Here is a 23,775-nt window from a genome sequence, read left to right as displayed (position 1 = left end):
CTGCCAGCCTCAATTGGGACCCTCCTGGGCCAGGGGGCTCCCGCTGTGGGAAATCCCGGCCCTGTCCAGAAGGGCTGCCCTTGGGCAGGATAGGGAGCAGGGACAGCTAGCAGAGGTGAGTCAGGCTGTCCCCACCCCCACCCCAGTCATGGGGAAAGCCCCCTCCCATGTTTCTGCCAGGCAGTTGCCGCTTTAAATTGCCAAGCTCTCAACTGTCACAGCCAATCTGTTCCTGGAGCATACGGAGCAGAAAGATGGCAGTGGGTGTCCCCTCCCCCGGGCCTATCCACAAGATTAGGCTCATGGGAACAGCAGTCTGCTCTGCCTGGTCAGCTCTGTACATTTTGCTGTGAGCATGCTCTATAATGGGGTGGGGGGCAGGGAGAGAAGCACTTGTTCTGCACTAGGAGCAGGAGTCTGGTTGTGCACTTTGACAAGCCCTGCTCCACTCTGTGGTCAGTCCCCACGAGACAACCCACATGCTGGCCTGTGCAGCCCCCCTCTCGGAGCAGCTCTGAACTGAGGTGATACAGGAGTGCCCCTCTAGTCATTCTCCTCGGTCCCCAGCATTATGCCTGGCTCTTCCCTTGGGCTGGTAAGGTGGCCACGCTCCTGAACCCACGTGTGCGTTTGAAAGGAAAGAAGAGAAACAGCCCCATCCCCCTCTGCCCCCCACCCCCACCTCCAGGTAGGAAAAGATGAGCTAAGAGGTGCCCCAGGTGCCCAATGCCCACAGTCTAGCCACTGAGCATCAGAGCTGGAGGGAGCATCCTAGGGCCAATCCTTTGTTGGAGCTGGAGAAACTGAGGCCAGAGAGAGGCAGGAACGTGTTCAAGGTCACTCCGCGTCCCACTGTCTCCAGCTCTCCAGCAGTCCAGCCATCCTTGGGGAGCTGCTGCCTAGGGAACACTCAGAGGACTCGGTGTTCCCACAGAGGTCCCTGCAGGGGAGGGACAAGGAAGGGGACTGGTGCCTTCCTCTGCAGGGGACTCTGGCTCCTGCACAGTTTGCAAACATTAAGTAATCTTCGGTCTCATGACCAGAGTGGCCATCCTCTGTCAAGGCGGCTTTGAAAGGGCCAGTGGCTGTCTGCCCTTCCAGCTGCAGCTCTGACCAGCCTGCCCTCTCCTGCCCACCCCATACCTGCCCCCCACAGCAGCCCCCCTGCTGTTAGTCATGCCCCTTCCCCACTGTGCAGAGGGGAGTGCCAAGGCCAAGCCAGAACTTGTGACCCTTTGTTTCTTCAGCTTTCTTCCCCACCAGTGTTCTGACGCCTGGGATGGGGAATCAACTAGCCTAAGCCAGCTCTCTGTCGCCAGTGTCTGGTCTCATCACTCCCGGCTTGTGTTTCGGAATCAGGGGGTAGGGAATGCGATTGTTTGTTCCTATCAGGAAAGTGTGTTTTGCATAAAAGAGGCTGGGCAAAGGCCCATCGTGTTGGTGAGGTCCATGTGGGCTGGGGTTCCCCGCACTCAGACCTGGTTGTTGCCACAGTGAAGTGTAACTCAATCCTGCTTTGGGGAGCAGCATCTTCTAGTGACCCCTGCCTTCCCTCTGGACCCCATCCTCGCCCTGTCCTAGCTCCCGCAGGAGTGCACCCCCCCACCCTGCCACCTAGAAAGCTCTGTTCATCCGTACGCTTGTCGATGTCACCACTGCAGCAAAGCCTGCCCTGAGTCCCTGTGTCTCCCCCTCCGGGGAGTACGCAGGGGCATGGATGAGTCACCAGGCTGCAGGAATCCCCTCCTGCTCCCAGGGCCCTTCCATTGGGCTACCACAGCACGTGCCAACTTGGGAAGGCAGGACACAGGCAGCCAAGTTCTCAGTGACTCTTCGAAGAACTTCTGATCCAGCATGATTGCAATTCAAATCCAGCAAACATTTTTTAAGCATCTGCTCCTTGCCAGACGCTGTCACAGTGGCTCTCACATATATTATCCCATTTCATCTGCAAAACCACAGACCCATCCATTAATGTGTATGAAGGTTCTGGAAGCATAATATTAAAACAATGATGTCAACCCCACAGGCCAGCGGGAACGACTGGGAATGCTGCCCCCTCCCCCTACCACCGATGGCAATCCTTTCAGTTCCTTGGGCCCAGAGCCTCACAGTTTGCCAGTTTTCATGCCCTGATGCTCTCAGGGAGGCATCCCTCCCAGAGGGGTTCTCAAGTGAGCACGGAGTCTGGGCTGACCCACATAAATCCACGTGCCATATGTGATGGGGGTATAATGGTTGGGGCCTCCCCTGCTGCCTCTCTGGAAGGTAATCCTAGCCTGTGCTGTGTCCCATTCTTTTGGGATGATGCAGTCACTCACGACTGAATTCCCCAAGGGCAGAACAGTGGCTGAGGCACCTCATTGGCCCTAGAGCCAGGGGCTGATAGAAGTTTTCCTTGTGCTCAACTGACCTGGATCCAAACAAGAAACCAGCTGCCTTAGGAGGTAGTGAGTTCCCTTCACTGGAGGTATGCAAACTGAGGCTGGACAGAGGATTTATTATATATCAGTCGGTTTAGGTGCCCTGGAGACGCAGACATGTCCCTCTCGCCTACTCGTTGTAGCTCCGAGACTCCCAGAGCCAATGATTTTTTATTTTTTTAATTATCATCTGAGGGCTTGGTGAAAGCTAACGGGATGGTAATATAGGTTTGTAAAAATGCTAAGTGCCCAGGTGTTTTAATAAAGCCAGTTGCCTGAGGGTATTCTGGGAATGTTTCATTATTCAGCTCATCCAGATGCAGAACTAGGACTAGCTTTTGGACTTAGCCAGGGGGCCTGAGGATTTGGTATGAAGTGAACAATACAGAAATTGAGTGTCTTATGGCAAATCCGTGAGCTGCCCTGGGGTCACTGTTGGTCATACTACCTTGGGAAGCTTGAAGGCAGAGAGCTGAACTCCCTGTTACTTTGGACAGGTCCCTTCCCCTCCCTGGGCCAAAGGAGTTTGGAAGAGACCAGAAATCACTTTGGAAGCTGTAACTGGCACCTAAAAGAGGTCGGGGTGGGGGGTGGGCAGGAGGGGCTGAAGCATGCTGATCCTGATACGGGGATCCTTTCGTGGACCGGCTGAGGGCCAGCCTGCTTCTGGGGCTGGGTTCAAACACGAGCTGTCCACTTCCTAGCTCCGTGACCTGGGACAAGTCACTAGGCCTCCCTGAGCCTCAGTTTCCTCCTCCTGAAGATGGGAGTGGTGATGGTGCCAGCCACCTGAGGCAGTTAGGAAAATAACTCTGAAAAAGTGTGTCAGTGTCATACAGTTATTTTTCATTTTCTCCTTTGGGGCTATCACAGGAGCCGCTAAGTGTTTCTGGGGCCTCCAAGTCCAAATAGAAATGTCAGCTCCATTCATTTATTCATTCAACAAATATTTATGGAACACCTATTTTACCACAGGAGCAAAATGGACAAAAAGCCCTTTCCTCCAGGAGCTTGTGTTCTAATGACCACAGCCCCGCAATGAATAAGTAAGCGAATAAAAATTCCAGAGAGCGCCAAGTGCTAAACAGAATGAGTCTGCCCCGATTGGTGTTAAAGGTGATTTGCAATGGGAAAATTTTTCCAAAAGGAAGAGGAACGAACCCTGGTTTAAGACCTAGATTCCAGTCCTGGCCCTGACTTGCTCTGCAGCCTTGGGCAAGTTCCTTTCTGACTCTGATCCTCCGTGCTTGTCTTGAAAATGAGAGGGTACGATGAGCCCTTTCAGCTCAGATGTCCCACGTGGCTGAGGTGGCTATTGTGTCGGGGTGTGGCAGGTGGGGGCAGGTGGCTCTGCAGTCACAGCTTGGGGTCCCCACCTACCCCCTACCCATACCACACCAATGTGTCTATTTAAATGTGGTAGGAATCTGTCGCATGGGAAAGTGAAAAGGCGTATGTGCAGCAGCCTAAAGAAGAATGATTGAAATACACATGTGCCTACCGCCTGCGTCAGGAAACAGAGCGGTGTCAGAAACAACCCTCCGCCCACCCCTGCTCTGTGTTCATCCCCAGCCAGTATGCCTCAAAGATCGTCACCATTGCGGCTTCTGTGATGATAATGCTCTTGTTCTCGCTGTCTTACCACCTAGCTGAACAACTCTTTACAGTATCCTTCAGTTTTTCTGTTTTTCTTATTTTCGAGCTGTCTGGAAATAGCCTGAGGCTGTAGATACTTGTTTGGGTCTGGCTTCTTGGGCTTGAACTCGCGGCTGTGTGGCTCATTCAGTCCTAAGTAGCTGTGGTGAGTCCTTATCACTGCTGTGTAGTATTCCCTCGTATCACAAGGCCCCAGCTGACGTATCCGGTCTACTGTGATGGACCTGTGGGTGGTTTTTAGTTTGGGGCTGTTGTTCTTGCACCTGTCTGTATCCTAGTGCGCAGGGCGTACACTTCTCTTGCGCGTTACCTCTAACTGGGCCGGAAAGTACACTGGGTGGTCATTCCCTCCTATTGCGCCCCCTTCGCCCTAGCACCTTCTATTATCAGTCTTCGCCGTTGTTGCTCACCTAGTGAGTGTGGAATGGTTTCTCACTGTGAGGTTCATTTGCAGTTCCCTGATTGCCAATGAGGTTGGGCCATTTTTGTATGTTTATTGGCCATTTGGATCTCTTCTTTGGTGAAGTGCCTGGTCAAGTCTTTTGCCCATCTTGGGCTGTCTTTTTATTTTCTTGTTGATTTGGGGTGGGAGGTTCTTTAGGCATTTGAGACTTGACTCCTTGATCATTTACATACGTTGTAAATATCTTGCCTTTTTAACTTTTTCTGGGTTCTTGGGGTGAACGTCTTCATTTCAGAGTTCTTAATTTAAGTAGTCAAATTTATCTTTCACTTCATTATTAATGTCTTGTGTTTTAAGAAATCCTTTCCTACTCTGTGGTCATGAATATTCTTCTGTATGTTTTACATTAGATCTTTAATCTACCTGGAATTGATTGTGTATGGTGTGCAATAAGGGTCCCATTCTGAGTGTGCACATGTGTGCACTCACACACACACACACACACACACACACCATTACCCAGCACCATTTGGTGACAGGTGTGCCCTTTTCCCCATCTGCCCTGCCTCCCCATCCACATACTGGTACCTTTCCCAGGAAGGCGGGCAGGAGCCCAGGACCACAGGCTCTGGACCCCAAGAGCCAGGAGGAGTGAGGTGACCAGGCACTGCCCCGAGGGCAGGGCGGGCTGGGCAGGCAGCCCTCCCCCACCAGACCAGCTGCCACTCCTGCCAAACAGGTCTGTGGAGCTGCGGGTGTCACGTGTCCCGCTGGCGCTGACCAGGGCCCTGGCGGATTAAGCAGGGGCTGAGGGCTTATGACCCACGCTGCCAACTGCACTGGCCGGGGAAGGGCTGCGGGAGCTTACCTACGTGGGCCGCAGAGGAGGCCCCAGAGGCCAGCAAGGCTGTGCTGTTTGTGGCAGGAGGCCCCCCACCCAGGGCACTGGACCAAGGTAAGGGAGGGCCAGGGTGATCCCTGGCCGCGTCTTCCCTGCCCAACTCTGGGTACGTCCGTCTAGAAAATAAACATCCCCTCCTAAGCTCTTTGAATCTAGGTCTGTTGGAGGCAGCGAGAGGTAGGATGGAGGGGCCACAGCGTGCAGCAAGGGCCCGCCAGATTCAGGCCGCTATGCAAGCTCACTCGAGCTCACACACATGCTCGGGCACCCTGCCCACCTGTCTCCCAAGGGGCTCTGCGTCCTCTTCAGTGTCCAGGGCATGCCCAGTAGATAGGAGGGGTCACTGCCAACCTCCAGTCGGCCCTCCAGATCCCGCTGCCTTTCCCCAGGCAGTGGCCACTACCTTACTGCTCGTGGAGTTGTCAGGGCAGGGGAGGAGGAGGGAGGAAGTGGGTATAGACTGAGCACCTTCCATGCGCCAGGCACCGCTTGGGTAAGCTTTATTCCTACCAAGCAAAACATGGAAGACTCACCCATTTAATAGACCAGGAAACTGAGGCCCCGGGGAGGGGCTGTGGTTCAGCAGGGGCCTGGACTGAGAGAACGGCCCTGCCTCTTCTCAGCAGCCTGCCTACGTGGCCCCGGAAGTTGCAGGCTTTGCTCCCGTCGGTGGCCTGACGAGGCACGTTCCCTCTGGAGCAGCATCACTCCTCCCTGGGGCTCTCTGAGAACTTTGGGTCTCTAGGAGGAAGTTGAGGCCAGGAGCAAGAGCCAGACTAGGCTTGTGGCTAGGACTTCGGGTCATGTCTCCCGGTTTGTGTAGCGGGAGTGACGATAATAGGCCTGGCTCTTCAGGTCACTCTGAGGCCAAAATGCAACCATGCACGAATGGGCCACCAACATGGCCCAGCTCCCAGCAAGCACAGGTAATCTCACCTTTTGGTTGGTTTGTTTGTTATGTCTTTTTTTTAAGATTTTATTTATTTATTTGACAGAGAGGGAGAGAGAACGAGCACAAGTAGGGGGAGAGCCAGGGGGAGAAGCAGACTCCCCGCTGAGCAGGGAGCCTGATGCGGGACTCGAGCCCAGGACCCCAGGATCATGACCTGAGCTGAAGGCAGACGCTTAACCATCTGAGCCCCCCAGGCGCCCCTCAGCTTTTGTTTGTTACAGGGAAGGTCAGTACCTGAGCTCCATCTCTGAAATTCTGAGCCCCTGGCTGTTTCCTTTCTTCCTGGGCCTTTTATTTTTGGTTTTTCTATGAGTTTAGTATTTGCTTAGGAAAACAGACACCTGGTAAAAATATTCAACATTGTAAGAATATACAGTGAAAACTGCATATGCCCCCCACCCCCTATTCAGAGCAAACATGAGGAGCATTTTGGGGGTATCTGGTCGGAAATATTCAGGAGCTATATCTGTGTGTATTTAATCCCTGCACTGTATTTTAAAGAAAACACCCGGTAGCTTGCTCTGCGCCCACCCTTTGACTTCCTTCTGGGCCTTTAAATCCACCCACTCGGCTAGAGAGTCTGACTTGCCTCCTCCCTCCAGAAGGCACACATATTTGTGGACGCTGGCACCAGATTTTCTTCATCAGCAGGACTCGAGGGAGGCTGTAGCCTGGCACGGGGCAAACAGGGGGATTGTTGAGCTGCAAAGAACAGTCCCTCTGTGCCTGGTGAAGGCCCGAGTTGGAGACCAGCTCCCCCTCCTCCCCACTCCAGCAGATCTGGGTCTGGAGCGAGGGTGGAGCCTGGGGACCTGGCATGGGCCCAGCCTGGCTGCCAGCTGGCCATTGGGTGACCTTGAGCCAGCCCTGGCCTCCTCCGGGCTCCTGGCTCAGTGCAGAAGCCCAGGACGTACGGCAGCCTCTCTGAGAGGACTGAGGGTCTGTCTCCTTGAAGACCCAGGCAAGCCACATGTCATTCATCCCACCTGAGCTAATACCCATGATGTGGGCTGGGGTTTTCCCTGCCTTCCTGTTAAGCTTTCACAGTCCTCCATGAGGCAGCTTAAGTCAGTGCTAAGTTTTGCTGATGTTTTCTCTGTGGGCCTTGTGATTTCTGGACCTGCCAGTGTCTTATCTCTGCCATGTAAATCTCCCAGAGGGCTTTCTCTGGGGCTTACTCTCTCCCAGGGTCTGAGAAAGGAAGGCAGCTGGTGGCTACATGTGGCCACATGTCCTGCATGCATAACTATAAAGGCTTACCGGAAGGGCTCCCTGCCCCCTTGAAGGAAGAGCAGGATCCACTGCTGGTGTCAGAAGGACAGCAGGGACCAAGGGTCATAGTCACCCAGGAGGGCGGAGCTCCAGGCATCTCTAGTGTACAGATGTTCAGGTTGTGCACTGTGTAAGAGCAGTTGGCAAAGGAACAATGCAGTCCAAGCAGGAGCCTAAGAGGCTGTGTCCACCAGAAGAGGGCGCCTTTTACAGATTTACACACAGAGGAGCCCTGCATGCTGGTGGTAGAACCGGCCTTGAGCATGCTCAGTGGCAAAGGAGAGATGCCAGGGTGTGGTGGGTTCTCCTCCCCACGTAGGCAGCCTTCCTATGCTTAACTTTCTAGAATCTCTCTCCAGGACTCTGTTGGTAACCTCAGGGGAAAAGGAACTCTAAACACTGTCTTCCATCTGTGTGAGCAGCGTGAACAAACCCAGCCGGGTGAAACCTCAGAGGGAACTGGGCCATATGCCTGGCCTCAAGGGCCACAAAATGGCTTGACTCAAAACAGATCTGGGTCACATCTCAGCTCTAGCTTTTCCTGGCTGTCTATTCCTGGTCAGGACATCTGTGCACAGACCCCCCCTACTTTATTGTCTGTTAATATCACCCCCCCCTCCACCAGAGCTCAAGTATGAAATACCTTTACCTCTGTGCCTGGCCCCTTGAGAAATGAATGTTTTGTTTATGAAGGCATGTTAATTTTGACACAGGGACTCATGTGAACTAGACATACTTCATTTCATCTACAAAGGTTTCTCAAGTATCTAGTATGTGCCAGGCACTGCCCTGCGGCTGAAATAAATGGTGAATCCAGCAGACATGATCCTTACCCTCACACAGCTGTCCCATAGGAGAGGGAAATGCTCTCCGGAACAACATCAACCAGGTGCTAGGAGGAATTGCTCAGTGGGCCCTGTGAGGAGGTCAGGCAAGGCCTTCCCGAAGGAGCTGAGGCATGAAGGTGGAGTCGGGCTTAAGTAGTTGAAAAGAGTGTGGACAGAGGGATTGGCATTTGCAAAGGGCCAGGGCAGGAGCCAACCCTCTGGTAAGAGGCTGAGGCCAAGTAAGGAGAGCAGAGGCCAAATCTGCAGGGCCTTGTGGGCATAGCAAAGAGTTTGGTGATGATTTTGTAAGCAGTGAGGAGCCACGGTTTGAAGCAGGGTGATTTGTTGTTAGATTGAAATGTCAGTGAAAATGGGTTTGAGTCTTGGCTCTGCTTCCTAACCCATCTGCCCTCCCTCTGTACATCAAGGAGGGTTGGGGAGGAGGGTGTCTTAGGTTGTTCAGGCAGGATGGAAGAGGTTTGATTGAGGAAGGTTAGGGTGGGGTCCAGAAGCTCACTCAGCTGCCCCTTTCTACACCTGTCCCAAGGCTGGGGTACCATGGGGTCCTGCCAGCTCTGTCCTGGGGCTGGGAAGGCCAGGCTGCAGTTCTCCATAAGGTCGACAGGTGGCGCCAGCCCTCCAGCGGTGGCAGGTGGACGGGCCCCGCCAAGACCAGCCTAGTGAGAGGTGGGGTTGGTCAGGCCAGGGCCAGCCACCCTTCCCCCTGCTCCTCGCCTGCACCCCAGTCTGACACCCAGACCGCTGGTTCAGTGGCTCCAGCCCACAGCTGTCACCACCCCATCTTTCATCCTCTCCAAGGATGGCTCCACCAGCTGTGCCCTGAGCTGTCTTTTTAAACCAATCTTAATTTGCCACCAAGCCCAACCTGGGGACTGCTGGGTGAACCCCCACTTTGCAGGGGAGTGCTGGGGCCCAGATCTCTGCTCTGCAGCCTTGGCCAGTGAAATGCATGAAATGATGAGGTCCCAGCTTCACAGGGTGGACAGGGCATCCACAAGTCACGTGTGTAAAGCCCAGAATGAGTGCCCCACAGTTAGCATAGCCGGAGCTAGGCACCCAGGAGGCCTTCAGAGCCTGGAGTGCCTTCCCCTGCTTCCCTTGGCCCCCATACCTTGCCCTGGAGTTAAAGCACAAGAGGAGCCAACGTGTGTTGCATACTTCATTTCATCCATTGCAACCAGAGTCTGCATCCCAGAGTGGGGACCCTCATGGCTTGGGCCATCCGTTGGTATCAAATCCCAGCTCCCTGTGTTCTGGTGTGTGATCTTGCATCTTGTGCAAGTGCATCTTGTACATCTGGGCCTCTGTCCCTTCTGTAAGGTGTGGACTGTGCTCTCTCTTATGGCTGGGAAGGTTGCCGAGACCCACTGTGAGCCCCTCGAAGCACCAGGCGCAGAATTGGGCGCAGAATCGGTGCTCGGGCAACAGCAGCTGGAATAGGGCCCCTCCTGAGGGCGGGAGGCAGGATTCACTAGGGATGCCTGCCAAGAAGGAATGCCTGCTTGTCCCTACTTGGGTGCCCGTAGGCAGGGCCGAGCCCGTGAGAGGCCCACAGTTGGGGGCGGGGCGGGGGGGAGCAGCGGCCACAAGATGCGGCCCACTGTGGGAGGGAACAGGAGGGATCTGGGGAGAAGAAATGGCCTCAAGGAAGACAACTGGGGTCCAAGCCCAGCGCACCCACTCCTGGTTTCCCATTCCCGTGCACTGCGGGGATTACCCTTAACCAGGGTAATAATTACTGCGGACAGAGCTGACGTGTTGAACAAATTGTTGTATGTTTGTAATTACAAATTGCACTTCTAACACTCCAGGGGGTTCCAAACCTTGATATCTTTGCTATTAACACAGAAATTATACTCATTTATGGAAACTGCGAGAGAGACCAAAATTGTCTGTGGGCTATGTTGCATAAGGGATGCTCGTTATGGATCCACTCCAGGAGTCTGGGGCAGCCCCGTCTGGGTCTCCAGGTTTACTCTTATTTCATGGGGTCGCATTCCCTTAGCAGCCCAAGGCCCACTTGGCTCAGAGCCTCAGAGGCTTTTCCTGCATAGCCTAGGGATTGGAATCCCAGCTCTGCCACTATGAGCTGAGTGGCCTCAGGCAATCCATTGAACCTCTCTGTGTCTCAGTTTCCTGGTGGGCTACGTAATAGGACTTGATAACCGTGCACAGGAGAGTGCATGCCAAGCTGCAGACACCTGCCCAGCACACAGGAGGTGCTCCCTGAGGCCTGATCTTCTCTCTGCACAGTGCAAGAGGTGCACGATGGGATGGCAGCTAAGTCTTGTTCCCAAGAGGATAGGAAGACAGCCTTGACCTCCCCCCACCCCCACCGCCCCTACTGCCCCACCTGACCCCCCCACCCCCGCCAGCCTTAGATGGCAGTAAAGTCACTACATGCTTAGGGATATTTCTTGCTGCAGAAAGTGTATTCTCTGATCCCTGTTATCCACCAAGCAGGTGGAAGTGTGAGACCCGGGCCATATGACATGATTCCAGGTGAGCCGCAGACTCCGCGTCCAGTGACAAGGCACACAATCACACAGGACCCAGGAGAGTGTTATTCTCCTCCCAGTGCTCTTTCAGCCCTGCCAGTTACTTCAAGACCAAAGTGTTGGTTGGTGCTGATACCTCTGAAGCACTCAAAAAAAGGCTTGTTTCTTCTTTTTTTTTTTTAAAGATTTTATTTATTTATTTGACAGAGAGAGACACAGCGAGAGAGGGAACACAGGCAGGGGGAGTGGGGGAGGGAGAAGCAGGCCTCCCGCTGAGCAGGGAGCCCGATGGCGGGGCTCGATCCCAAGACCCTGGGATCATGACCTGAGCCGAAGGCAGACGCCCAACGACTGAGCCACCCGGGCGCCCCTTGTTTCTTATTTTTATGGCATTATATAGTCACGTAGTTCAACAATTAAAGATATAAAAGGCACACAGTGTTGGGCGCCTGGGTGGCTCAGTTGGTTAAGCGACTGCCTTCGGCTCAGGTCGTGATCCTGGAGTCCCGGGATCGAGTCCCGCATCGGGCTCCCTGCTCGGCAGGGAGCCTGCTTCTGCCTCTGACCCTCCCCCCTCTCATGTGCTCTCTCTCTCATTCTCTTTCTCTCTCAAAATAAATAAATAAAATCTTTAAAAAAAAAAAAGGCACACAGTGAACAGCGAACCACCCTCCCAGCCCTGTCAAGTTCCCCCAGAGGTAACCACTGTCCAGAGATATTTTATGCACACGTCAGCGTGTGTGCATGTGTGTGATTACTCCTGCCCCTTCCTTTTATACAAATACAGCATTCATCATTTTACTTGTTTCACCTAGCAATACATCTTGTATCTGATTCCCTATCAGGATATAAAAAGCATCCTTCTGTTTTATGGCTGCCTTCTATAACATGGGTTCTCTGTGTTAAAACAAACCCAGAGCAGGCCTCCAGCACAGGCCTTCTGCTGATAACAGGATCCAAGCAGGATTTTATAACTGTTTTAGTTTGGGTGATTTGTTTTTATGGGAAAATTCAATTTATTCTCAGTGAGACTTTTTTTTTTTTTTTTTTGATGAAGATCGAGTTTCCCTGATGTTATGTAATTGGTATACATGTGCTTTGTGGTCATTGGGAAAACCAACCTGAGGATAAATCCAGGCCACTTCTGCCAGCAGAATTCTTCCCCCTTCACCCTCTGGCCTCATTCCTCACAGCTCACCCATCCCCACACTTCACACTCCACATATATGCAGAACTACGATTATATTTTCCCAAGCTCACCAAGCCTTTGCCTATGCTGTTCCCTATACCTGGAGTGCCCTTCCCTTGCTGGGCCACCCAGTGAATTCCCATTCATGCCACAGATCCCAAGACAGACATCACCTCCTCCAGGAAGCCTTCCCTAAATGGCCATCCCACCAGCTCACAGTCAGTCCTGATCTTATGTCAGGTGGCTCCCATACCACACTGATGACCCACTCCAGTGCCCTGGCTGGCGCAAGCTTCCCAAACTGTGGCAGGCATCAGACCCTCCTGGAGTGTGGGAATTTGCAATTGCAACAATTCCCAGCTGAGACTGCTACTGTTGCTGTTCCCAGAACACCCGTTGAGAACCACTGGTGGAGTAGAGAGAACACAGGCTGAGTGTCAGCATAGGTGGGTGCTAATCCCAGCGCCATCATTTAGAGGTTGTGCGTCTTTGGACAAATGACTTACACTCTGGGCTTCAGGGCCTCCGTGATAAACCGGGGTGCAAACCCACCTTGTAGAGCTGCTGTCAGGATTATGTGAACTCGTGTGGGAACAGGGCTGGCACCAATGATTGTGATTTGCCTGCAGTCCCCTTACTCACCAAGCATCGGAAGGTAGGGCCCACGTCTGTTTGCTTCTGCATCCTCTGAGATTCCCCAGCTGGTGCCTGACACGTGGTAGGTAGTAATGAATGTTGGGGGCAGTTGTCGAACACATTCAGGAACGCACATGTTCTCAGTTATGGATTTATTCAAACAATGAGTCAGGCATCACACATATCCCGCGTCCATTAATTCCGAATCAGTGCAGTCGGGTCAAGCTGGTTGCAGTCTTCTCCCAGCGGGATAAGAGAAGGTGTTGTTTAAATCAATAACATAAAGAAGATTGCGGAGGGGAATTTTTAACCCACTTAAGAGAGGCTGATGTTTTAGGAGCACTTAATGGCATCCGTTTGCAAAACAGGTGTCCCTGGCACTTGTTATAAATGAACGCATCTATTCATTAAAGGAGAGGGCCACTGGGGCCTTGCCTGGGCTTGGCACCTCTTGGTAGCTGCTGTTCTGCAGTAGGAACACGCTGCTCAGGAGTAAGCAAGCTCCTTCTCTAGTGGCTCCCTGGAATGCCACGTGTCTGAATCTGAAACAGAACGAGGCCTTGCAGATTCCATATTTCCCCCTCGATTCCCTCACTTTATCTGCTCCCTTTAATACAGATGGGCCCCAGTTTAAGCAAAGCTCCCAGGAAAGAAACCCAAATATGTCAAGGATGGTCATTTGCTCTGCCAAAGGGATGCATCTTTTTTTATAAAATCTTCAGCGGATAAAATCTTTTTCATAAAATCTTTAATCTTCCTTTAAGTACTGGGCACACTGGAGATGAAAAATAGTGTTTTTGAAAGACCGTTTCGCCCAGCCCTTCCATAATCTATCTATGGTGGAAATGGGGGTGTTGGCTCAGATCGAATAAGACAAGGGTAAGAATGGGGAGCAGGAGGGGGGCCTGCCTTTCCTTTCCCAGCTCACAGGCCTTGCCCCATCCATGGGGTTGTCCCTGAATGAGAATGACTGTGGTTCAACATGACTCACTCATTTATCAGACATTTATTGAGCACGTACTATAGACCAGGTGCCATCTGGGGCTACAGTGGTAAACAAAGTCCCCTCCTTCACAGAGCTCCATTCTGGTGGAGGAGACAGACGGTAAACAAGTAAACAAGTAATTAAGCAAGATAAATATAGGCTGAGAGATGGGCTTTGAAGGGAATTAGATGAGAGAGAGAGAATGGGGATGTGCTTTACCTGGGGGTGTCCCAGAAGGTCCCTCAGAGGAGGTGACAGCAAGCGGGCCCCTGTCCATTGGAACATGTGTGTGCTGTCTCAGAGCCCTTCACTCATGGGGGTCTGTCTCTTTCCCAGACTGTAGGCCTGGGCGTGGGGCTTGGAACCACAGACCTTAATTCATCCTGGTGGCAAGCTAGTTCAAGAGGCCCTCTGAGTGTGAGCTCAACCGTGGGGTAGTTTTGTTGAGGGAGGAAGGGAGAGGTGCAGACAGCTGGGGAGAAGGAAAAAAGGCAGGATCGCTTGCCCGGTGTGACCCCACCTGGGCCTCTGGGATGCCCCAGCAGAGCTGGCAGAAGCCTCAAGTCCTTCCCAGAGCCAGCTACCACCATGCCCACCAGCTCCTCCTCAGCTGCTCTCCGCTCCAGAGGGCAAGTGGGGCTTTCCCCAGGAAGGGAGTAGAGCAAAGGGAATGGGGATTTGTGATCAGGGTCCTGGGAGCTGGCTAAGTGGGGTCAGTGGTGGCAGAACTCTTGCTGAGGGCCGGGCACTGGGTATCCCGCTGAAGTCTTTACAACAACATCAGTGATACGCGTTGTTATTCATTCCCATTTTACAGAGGAGGAGACTGAGGCTCAGAATGGCGATGCCCAAGGCCACACTGCCAATAAGGGGACAGAACCAGGTGTCTGACTCCATAGCCAGCGTGGGGCGGTGGGGGGGGGGGGGTGTGTATTTGCTTTTGTTATTTCCATTATATCAGCTGAGAAGGGAAACTGTCTTCTGCAGGGGACTGGGCCTTGGAACTGGGCCTTGAAGACCAGAGGGAACAGTGTTATAAGCATAGACTTGGGAATCAGACAGCCCTGGGTTCAAATCCTCACTTACTAGCTGTTTGCCCTTAAGCAAATTCTTTAACCGTTCTGAGCCTCAGTTTCTTTCTCTGGATGATCGGATGATAATAGTAATAGTGGTATGTTCCTAGGAAGGTCATTGTAAGGCTTAAGTGAATGATACGTGTAAAGTGTTTAGCACAGAGCCTGCATCCGATAAGCACTTTGTGTAGGGGGAAGACAGGGAAGGTCTAGCTTTGTGATTACATTCATGGTTTGGGGGTCAAATGGACCTGGGCTCAAATCCCTATCATCCAGGCTCTAGGTGTGTGGCCTTAAGTAAGTTACCCCACCTCTCTGAGCCACAGTATATCTGTGAAGTGGAAGGTTGTTGAGGATTAAATGCAACCTCTTCTGTAAAGTGCCTGATCCAGGGTATGCACCCGTGAGGGGTGGCCATGGCTGTCTAGAGAGGTAACAGCCCCAAACTTAAGGAACAGGCAAATAGAGGCAGGGAGGTGGGAAAGGAGGCTGAGAGAGACCCATCCACTTGCCCAAGGTGCAAGATCAAAGATCAGATGCGGGGGAGCTAGGCTATGGACCCCGACAGATGCCCCAAGCCATAAGCATTCCCACTGTGTGGGGACAGTGGTGGAGCAGGGGAAGGGACTGCCAAGCTCTGAAGGCCTCCTGGGTGCCCGGGCCTGGCCAGGCAATTACAGGTGTTCCTGCCAAGCCGCCACACCACTCCTGCAAGGAGGGTTTACAGGTGCACACACTGAGGCCCCAGGAAGCTGGGTGACTCACCCACGGTTACACAAGGGGGTCAGGGGCTGGGATGTGTGTCCAGACCCACTGGCCACAGGGCTGCCTCTTCTGTCTGGGGCAGAGAACCGAGGTGGCCTAAGCTCTGTCTCAGGTACAGAGGGGCCCAGAGGATCAGACCTGAGGATCTGGCCAAGTGGCTTCCCTGTGCTACCGGCCAGGGAAAGGGGGGTTGAGTTTGAGGGGCTGAAGTGGGGTCACTTTGATTGTATCCTAGGGCTGGCAGGGCCACCTGTTGGGAAGTGTGATGTGCAGTATGATTTCAAGGGCAGTGGGGTGCGGTGCAGTCAGGGAAGAGCCCTTCACTGATGAAGGTGGCAGCTCAGATATTTGCTTCTAAATGTCTTCCTGATGTCGTGAGGCCTCTTGAATCCTGCAAGAAGACCGGCAAACGGCCATTTCCCATCCACTTGAATAGAGACCTGTAACTCAAGTAGTGGCACTTAGAAGCCACAGGTCTATTCTCCGTGGGCCCTGCCCCCTAAATCCCAGGGCAAGCAGCTCAGCTGACCTGGCTGGACCCAGCAGAAGGACTAGGACAGAGGGAGGGTGCACACAAGGGTGGCCACACTGATGAGGGAAACCATCAGCACCTTCGGACCCATGGCCACCCCCGCCACCTTCCTTCACTTTTACAACAAACTATTACCCACTTTGTGGCAGGGGTTGCAGTGGGCACTGGGGACCTAGAAACATGGAGTGCTCTGGGGATCCAGGCTAGGAGGGCTTCTTGGAGGAAGTGATCATTCCTGACCGTTTTGTTCACATTGTCGGTCACTGAGCACCTGTCATGTGCTAGGCTTTTCAGAGCTCCCATAGAGCCACCCGGTGTTGGTAAGGGGTTTCGTTTCTCCTTGCATCTGACCCTGTGTCCTGTGTGGTTCTGTTATTGCAAGCCCTCCCTAAGGATCTTTCCATCACAGCCTGGGTTAATCCATTAGTCAACTGTTAGCATAGTAGCACCTGCATCTAATTTTTATTGTTCATTTAAAGACCACAGGAAAACAGCCTCCTTACACCTCAAACCACAATGGTTCCCTGACTCTGTGGTTTGCTTTGTCAGAGCGGTGGGGAAGGAGCTGCGGAAGGGAAGTCAGATGATAACTCGTTCTTGGCTGTGCCCCAGAGTGTCTTGGGGAAGTGCTCCTCCCTCCCCCCTGCCCCGTAGGCCTCAGGCTCCTCACGGTGACTCTGTCCAGCCCTAAAATTTAGGATATGCTAACATTAAAGCCTCTGGAATCTCACTGTCATGGTCCGGGTCTTGGCCAACCCAAGTACCACTGAGTTTTTATGGTTGGTACTCAGCTCTGCTGGTGGCTGGTCACATGGAGCAGTGGCAGTGTCTGAGCCCCACCACCACGAGGGTGGATGGAGAGCCATTGTCCCCGCCCTTGAGGTGCCCACAGTCTAGGTGAGGGTTTCCCTCCCCACCTGGGGGACAGAGCACTGGGAGGGGCTTTGAAGAGAAGGCGACCTTTGGGCTGAGTCTTAGAGGTTGAGTGGGAGGTTGCCAAGCAGATGAAGAGGGTGGCCTGGGGAGTGGGAACCGCATAAGCAAAGGCACTGGGACAGAAGAGTGCACAGTGCATTCTGGGAGAAGCTCTAGCATAGGGATGGGAGCTGGGAGTGAGGCTGGAAGGAGTCAGGGCCTGGATGACAACCAAAGGAGTGCCTGCGCAGGGAGATGGCCATATAGACTAGTTCCCGGTAAACAACCCTACGCCCCCTCCAGGCCACCCCCAGCCTCCCAAAGCAAGTTATCCCAAGGTCATTTACTTTACTTGGTGTAGGGCAACTGGGGAAGCCTGTGATTTGCAAGTGGTTTCTGTGAAATTTTAAAAGTAACTTGGCACTTCAGAGCAGCTTGATTTATCTGGAAACTTTCTGTTCCGGGGGACTGACGGGCTTCTCTGAGATACCACTGTACACAGTTCTGCATTCTGCACAGCTGCCTCCGGGTTCCTACAGCATCCAACACTCCTAGGAAGAAGTTCTCTTCTGTAGGGAACCGACACCTCACCCACAGCCCCGCTGTGTGCTGGACGGTGGGGTACTGCGGCCTGGGAGGCAGGACACCTGGGCCAATGTCATTGTTTCTAGTACACACCCCAGGGCACATCCCTTTATCACTCGGGGCCTCAGTTTCCCTGTCTGTAAAATGAGGTCTTGGGCCACAGGGATGATGAGAGGGCCCCCTCCCACGCCCAGCATCCTGGCCGTGCCATAGGGATGTTTGTTCGGTCTTATGAAGAGCAACAGATGAACGATTAACAGGCACTGAGAGGGAGTCAAATGGGCTCCAGTTGATTTTCACGGCCATCAGTAAGACACAGCCGACTCAGAGGAAAAGGAATCCAGAGGGCCCGAGAGGTGGCCTAAGTCCCGTCTAGAATTTGGGGTCTTTGGGGACTGGTTCTGGAGGGCCTCAGATTCTCCTACAAGATGCTAGAAGACCTCCGGTCCCGTGGGTTGCCATGATTTTATTGATTTCTTTATTGCACTGGCTTTTTTTTTTTTTAAGGTAACAAACACTTGTGTAAAATTTTGAAAACTATAGAAGGGCATAGAATGAAAAGTCCTCCTTTCTCCTTCCCAGCCCTGTCCCAATAAGACTTCAGGCTTAGAGGGCAGAAGCCCATCTCCAGGAATCTTTGGAAACCTGATTACCCTTACCAGAGGCAACCACTGGTCCATGTTTCTTGGATCTTCTTTAAGAAATAGTCAATGGTTATATGATGCTATATAAGCACACTAGTGTTCTGTATATTTTATTATAAATACTTATCACCATTTATTGGATTGTTAATCACAGTGTCACATCTCAGATCATTTCCTATGTGTATGGTGCTGCCGCCATCTTGTTAACATAGGATTCCACTGATCGGCGTATTGCTGTGTACTTAACCAGTCGCCCCTGAGGGACATTGCATGTCTCCTCCTCCCTGTTCTGCTGTTACAAACAACTAATATCCTTGGACCTAAGTCTTTGTACACATGGGCAAAGAGCTCCATAGGAGTCATTCCTAGCAGTGGATTGTCCCATCACGTGGCCATCTTGTCTGAAGGTCACCTGGCCCAGCCCTATAGTTTTAATCACCACCTTCCCCCATGACATCTGGATTCTGCTCTTCCAGATCTTGTCCACGGCGGGCCTGCACCAGGGCACTGGAGGTCTGGCTAAACAGGCAGGGTAGTTGGTGCCAACATGAAACTCCCTCAGAGGAGCCTGACTTATTGCAGGGTATACGAACTTTTTCTGTGGAGGGCTAGATATAAATATTTTAGACATTGTAAGTCATCTATCTCCATTGTAACTCTTCAGCTTTGTTGTTGTAGCACAAAAGTATCTGCAGACAATACATAAGTGAATGAGTGTGACTCTGTTCCAATAAAACTTTATTTTATTTTTTTTTTAAGATTTTATTTATTTATTTGACAGAGAGAGACACAGCGAGAGAGGGAACACAAGCAGGGGGAGCGGGAGAGGGAGAAGCAGGCTTCCCACGGAGCAGGGAGCCCGATGCGGGGAGCAGGGAGCCCGATGTGGGGCTCGATCCCAGGACCCTGGGATCATGACCTGAGCCAAAGGCAGACGCTGAACGACTGAGCCACCCAGGCGCCCCAATAAAACTTTATTTTAAAAAAGCAGGCAGGGGCGCCTGGGTGGCTCAGTCGTTCAGGGTCTGCCTTTGGCTCAGGTCATGGTCCCAGCGTCCTGGGATCGAGCCCCGCATCGGGCTCCCTGCTTAGCAGGAAGCCTGCTTCTCCCTCTCCCGCTCCCCCTGCTTGTGTTCCCTCTCTCACTGTGTCTCTCTCTGTCAAATAAATAAAATCTTTAAAAAAAAAAAAAAAAAGGCAGGCAGTGGGCCAGATTTGACTCTCAGGCCAGATTAATTCAACTGCTGAGCACCTCTGTCTCCCGGGTCCCATAGTAGGTGTGGTGGATGCTGCAGAGAAGGATGCAAGCCTAACTCTGCCTGGCAATAGCAATATAGCTCATTGGTGTGATGGGAGAGCAGGTGCAGAGTAAACCCGAGAGTGCCTAAGAGGAGTGTCTAACTTGGACTAGGGGCCGGTCAGGGGTGGCTTTCTGGGAGAGGTGACATTGAAAGCTGAAATCCAAAGTCTTAGCTATGAGCCAGGCACAGCAGGACTTTGGGGCTTTGAAAGAAGTTTTGTATTGCTGGACGTATCGTGTGCGTGGAGGGGGCATGATGAGTGGCGAGGGCTGAAGAGGTAAACCTCAATCAGGGCACACAGGCCTGGAGGCAGGCTGTGTGGAGGGCTGGCCTTCATCCTGACAGCTCTGGGAGAGGGACTGCAAAGGTTGGCCTTACGGGGTGGGGGGTGGGGGTGCTACATACATATCTGGTGTCAGAAGCCAAGGGGATGGGGATGAAATTGGGTCATGACACATGAAATAGGCCAAGGCAAGCAACTTAGGACTGAAACCCAGGACGGTACAGTGGAACTAAACATTTTCATGACTTTCTTGAATCCTGTACCCCTATATATGAGCTCCTACTCATCCCTCAAGCCTCTACCCCAAAGTCCCTTCATCTTTGGAGCCTCTTGTGGGACAGTTACAGGCTCCTTCCTCTAGATTATCATAACATCATACTGAGGGACACTTGTCACATCAGTGTCTCCCATTGAGGCCTCAGATGACAGGCACAGAGTAAGCACTAATAAATGCTTACTAAGTTAAATTAAACAGCAAGATGAATTCTCCAGGGTAGATGTGGTCCATGAGGCATACTTTACAGTTGAGAAAACTGAGACTCAGAAGGCTAAGCAATTTGCCCAAATGGAACATGTAAGAATTCTGCCCAGTCTAGTCATTTTAGCAGAAAAATTGACTTTCTCTGCCTCTCCAGGCTGGAACTTTGTTGTTTGCCTCACGATTCCGTAAATTATTAATCTGTGAGGCAGTTAACTGAGCAGAAGTAAGAGGCACACTTTGTAGAGCGATAAAACAAAACAAGAGAATTAAGAGGCATTTGGTTTCCAGGGACTCCATCCTCTGGCATTCCAAATGCTAACAGGGAAATTCAACCCCCTTCTTCTAAATCCCAGCAGGAACAATGTCGCCAAGACCATCCTGGCAGGCGGCTAGGCCGTGGGCCTGGACAAGTGCCTGGAATTCTTGGAGAATCCAGGTCGTGAGGCTGTCGGTCGGAGCCTGTTTCTGGAGTGCTCCAGCAGCTGGGCTGGGGGAATTCTCTTGGCTCCATTTATTGCAACCTATTTTTAGAGGGCTGTTCAAGCTGGAGTGGGAGTTTTCCACCCCCTCCCCCAACTGGATGATTTCAAAACTATCCTCTCCTACCTCCCCCTCCCCCCAGCCAGGATACAGAACGTGGTAGCAGTCTTTGATCAGTGTGTGTCAGACGTCTTCTCCTTCTGGAAGCCTTGTGTGTAGGTGCTTTTGTCCATCTTCCTGATTCTAGCCATCCTGGTGGGTATAAGGTGCTATCTCCTTGTGGTTTTGATTTGCATTGCCCAGATGATTAGTGATGTTCAGCATCTTTTCATGCGTTTATTGGACATTCATATATCTTCTCTGGAGAAGTGTCTGTTCAGATCCTTTGCCCGTTTTTTAATTGGGTTATTTGCCTTTTTATTGTTGAGTTGGAAGGGTTCTTTATATGGCATAGATACTAGACCCTTATCAGATATGTGATTTGCAAATATTTTCTCCCATTCTGAGTCTTTATTTATTTTTAATGTAGCAAAGACAACATCAGAAGCAGAGAGGAGAAATGTGGAGACGGGCAGTGAGGGGCACTGGATTCCTGCTCAGCCTGTTGCCTGGGAACCCTGGTACACTAAACTGGATCTAGGGATGGCCTTTTCCTGTGCTGCAAGCTGGGCCAGCCCAGCCCTCTTCCTTCACTGTCCCCCACCCCACTCCAGTTTCCCCATCTGGGAAAGCACTCATCATTAGGCTCTTGGCACCACCCCCTCCGAATGAAAGACTCAAAAGGGCACAAGAGGATGTCCCTGCATTAGTGGCTTCCTACTTCTTCCTGACTTCTGCAAACGTGCCAGCTGCCTGGCCCTCCAGGAGATGGACTTGCAGGTGGGGCAGGTGGGGTTTTGATTGTGTCTGTGTCCACTTGATGTCTCCCAACCACATTTGGGCATTCCACAAGTGTGGGTGCTGGTCTCTATTCCTGCCTTCATGAAGCCCAAGGACAGATAATAAACAAGTTAATATGCAAATTGAGAACAGCAAGCCATGACTGCTTATAGTAAGGAGAAATGAGCAGCCTGGAAGAGAAGGTGAGGGAAAACCTCTTAGAGTTAACCCATTTAAGGTGAGCCTCAATTTCCTCTTCTGGAAAATGGGGCCACTAATAGCTCCACCTATATCACAATGTTGTCTTGAGGACCAAATGTAGGTAGAGAGCTCTAATAGGGAAGCAGGATTACTCTAAGCCAGCCATGGGGGTCTGAAAGTTGTCTTTGGTGGGGTTGGGTGGGCTTAGGGAAGAAGAAGCTGCTTTCATCAGATCCTCACCCAGAAGTCCCCAAATGGGCGTCTCCGGCCTCAGGATGGAACCCACTTTTTTCTCTGGGGCAGGAGCATCGGAGCCCCGGAGCCACACCATCCCGGGAGCAGAGGTCCCATTTTATAAACTTCGGCCAAAGTGAGGATTGGCGAAGATTGGCGCCATCAGCAGAGTTGGCTGGTTTGGGTTTTGTATTTGCTGTGCTTACACGTTAGGAAGGAAGATATGTATATTTGAGGACTCTGTTTTGGAGGGAGACCTCCCAGAAAAGGGCCTAACTTGTAGGTACAAGGGATGCTGTTGCGGAGAACTTCTCCGCTGCGATCCTCCCGACTTGGCTCGGCTCTCCCCGCCCCTGCGCGCAGCCCCGCCCCATCGTGCCCTACCCCCGCGCTTCCCCACGAGGCTCCGCGCAGCCCCGCCCGCCGGGCCCAGTCCGGCCTCCGGCCCCGCCCCTGTCCCCGCCCCCTCCCGGGCCACATTCCTCCGGCCGGGCCTCGCTCTGCGCCAGGCGGGCGGGTGGCGGTGGCGGCGGCGGCGGCGGCGGCGGCGGCGGCGGAGGGGAGGGCTTGGCCGGCCTGGGGCTGGGACTAGGGCCGGGAGCAGCGGGAACCGGCGGGCACTGGGCCGGGCGACCCGAAGTGGTCGCGTGGCGGGTGGTCAGGTCTCCCGGTGGTCGGGTGTCGGCCCCGGGCTGCCGCCCCGGCGGGAGTCGGCCGCGCTCGGCGGGGCCTGGGTCCCGGGCGCTCGGCCCCGTCAACTCCCGCCGCGGCCGCCATGTGGTGCCTGCACTGCAACTCCGAGCGGACCCAGTCCCTGCTGGAGCTGGAACTTGACAGCGGGTAAGGGACCCGGGCGGGGCCGAGGCGGGGGGTGGGGCGGGGGGAGTGGGCGCCGGGGTTCGGGCGAGAGGGCCTTGGGGAGGGACTGCACGGAAATGGGCTGGCGGGGCAGGGTGGGGGAGCCAGCAGAACCCCAGCCATTGCACAGTTGGCGTGCAGTATGTTGTGGGTTTGTGAGAGAGCCGGGTGCTGTGTTGTTGTGCAGTGGTTTGTTAGAGCCTGCCGGGGCTGTACGTATAAGTGTGTGCCAGAGAGGCTGCGGGGATGGGTGTGCCGGAGTGCGTGAGATGGTCAGGATGTGTGTGATGAGGGCCTGTGTGTGAGAGAGGGAGGAGGGCTGACGGGGTGGAGTGTGGCTGTAATCGTATGTGTGCAACCAGACCCGGGACCTGAGTTCGTGCGTGTGAGAAAAAGAGATGCTGTCAGGACAGGAGTGTGTGTGTGTGTGTGTGCATGCGGGCATGTGCATGCTCGCTCCCAAGCGACTGTCGGGATGGGAGCTTGTGTGTGGGTGAGTTTCCGTGGGAGAAACTGATGCGCGTGGGTATCCGGCGCCAGGCGGGACCCAGTGGACTGGAGTTTGTGAGTCCGAGTGTGGCCGGCGGGCGTCCGTGCTTGCGTCTGATAGAGGCGGGCTGAGGCTGCGAGGGAGTCTTCCTGTGGGCCTAGTTATGTGAGTCCCTGGGCCTGTATCCCAGGTTACGAGTCAGCTCTGTCAGGGAGACCCTGGGCAAGTGTGTGTGAGGACGAGGGATTCGTTCCCGGGCTGTGCGCAGGTGGTCCAGGTATGCTTGGGGGG

At 53.1% G+C, this 23,775-nt stretch overlaps 1 protein-coding gene across 2 annotated transcripts in view; it reads left to right on the top strand.

Moving 5' to 3' along the window:
• Positions 1-23,775, top strand: part of IQSEC1 (IQ motif and Sec7 domain ArfGEF 1) — a 387,553-nt gene that overhangs the window by 288,984 nt on the left and 74,794 nt on the right. The window contains exon 1 of one of the 2 annotated variants that reach the window (XM_044920976.1): positions 22,715-22,976. The exons of the other annotated variant lie outside the window; for it this stretch is intronic. Coding sequence (XP_044776911.1) covers positions 22,912-22,976 — 65 coding nt within the window. The 5' untranslated portion in view covers positions 22,715-22,911. Of the gene's footprint in view, positions 1-22,714; positions 22,977-23,775 lie in introns of those variants that run through there. 2 annotated transcript variants of the gene reach the window in all.

This window comes from Neomonachus schauinslandi, chromosome 1, assembly GCF_002201575.2.
Source record: "Neomonachus schauinslandi chromosome 1, ASM220157v2, whole genome shotgun sequence".
Lineage (NCBI taxonomy): Eukaryota > Metazoa > Chordata > Mammalia > Carnivora > Phocidae > Neomonachus > Neomonachus schauinslandi.
This window is presented reverse-complemented; position numbering and strand designations above follow the sequence as displayed.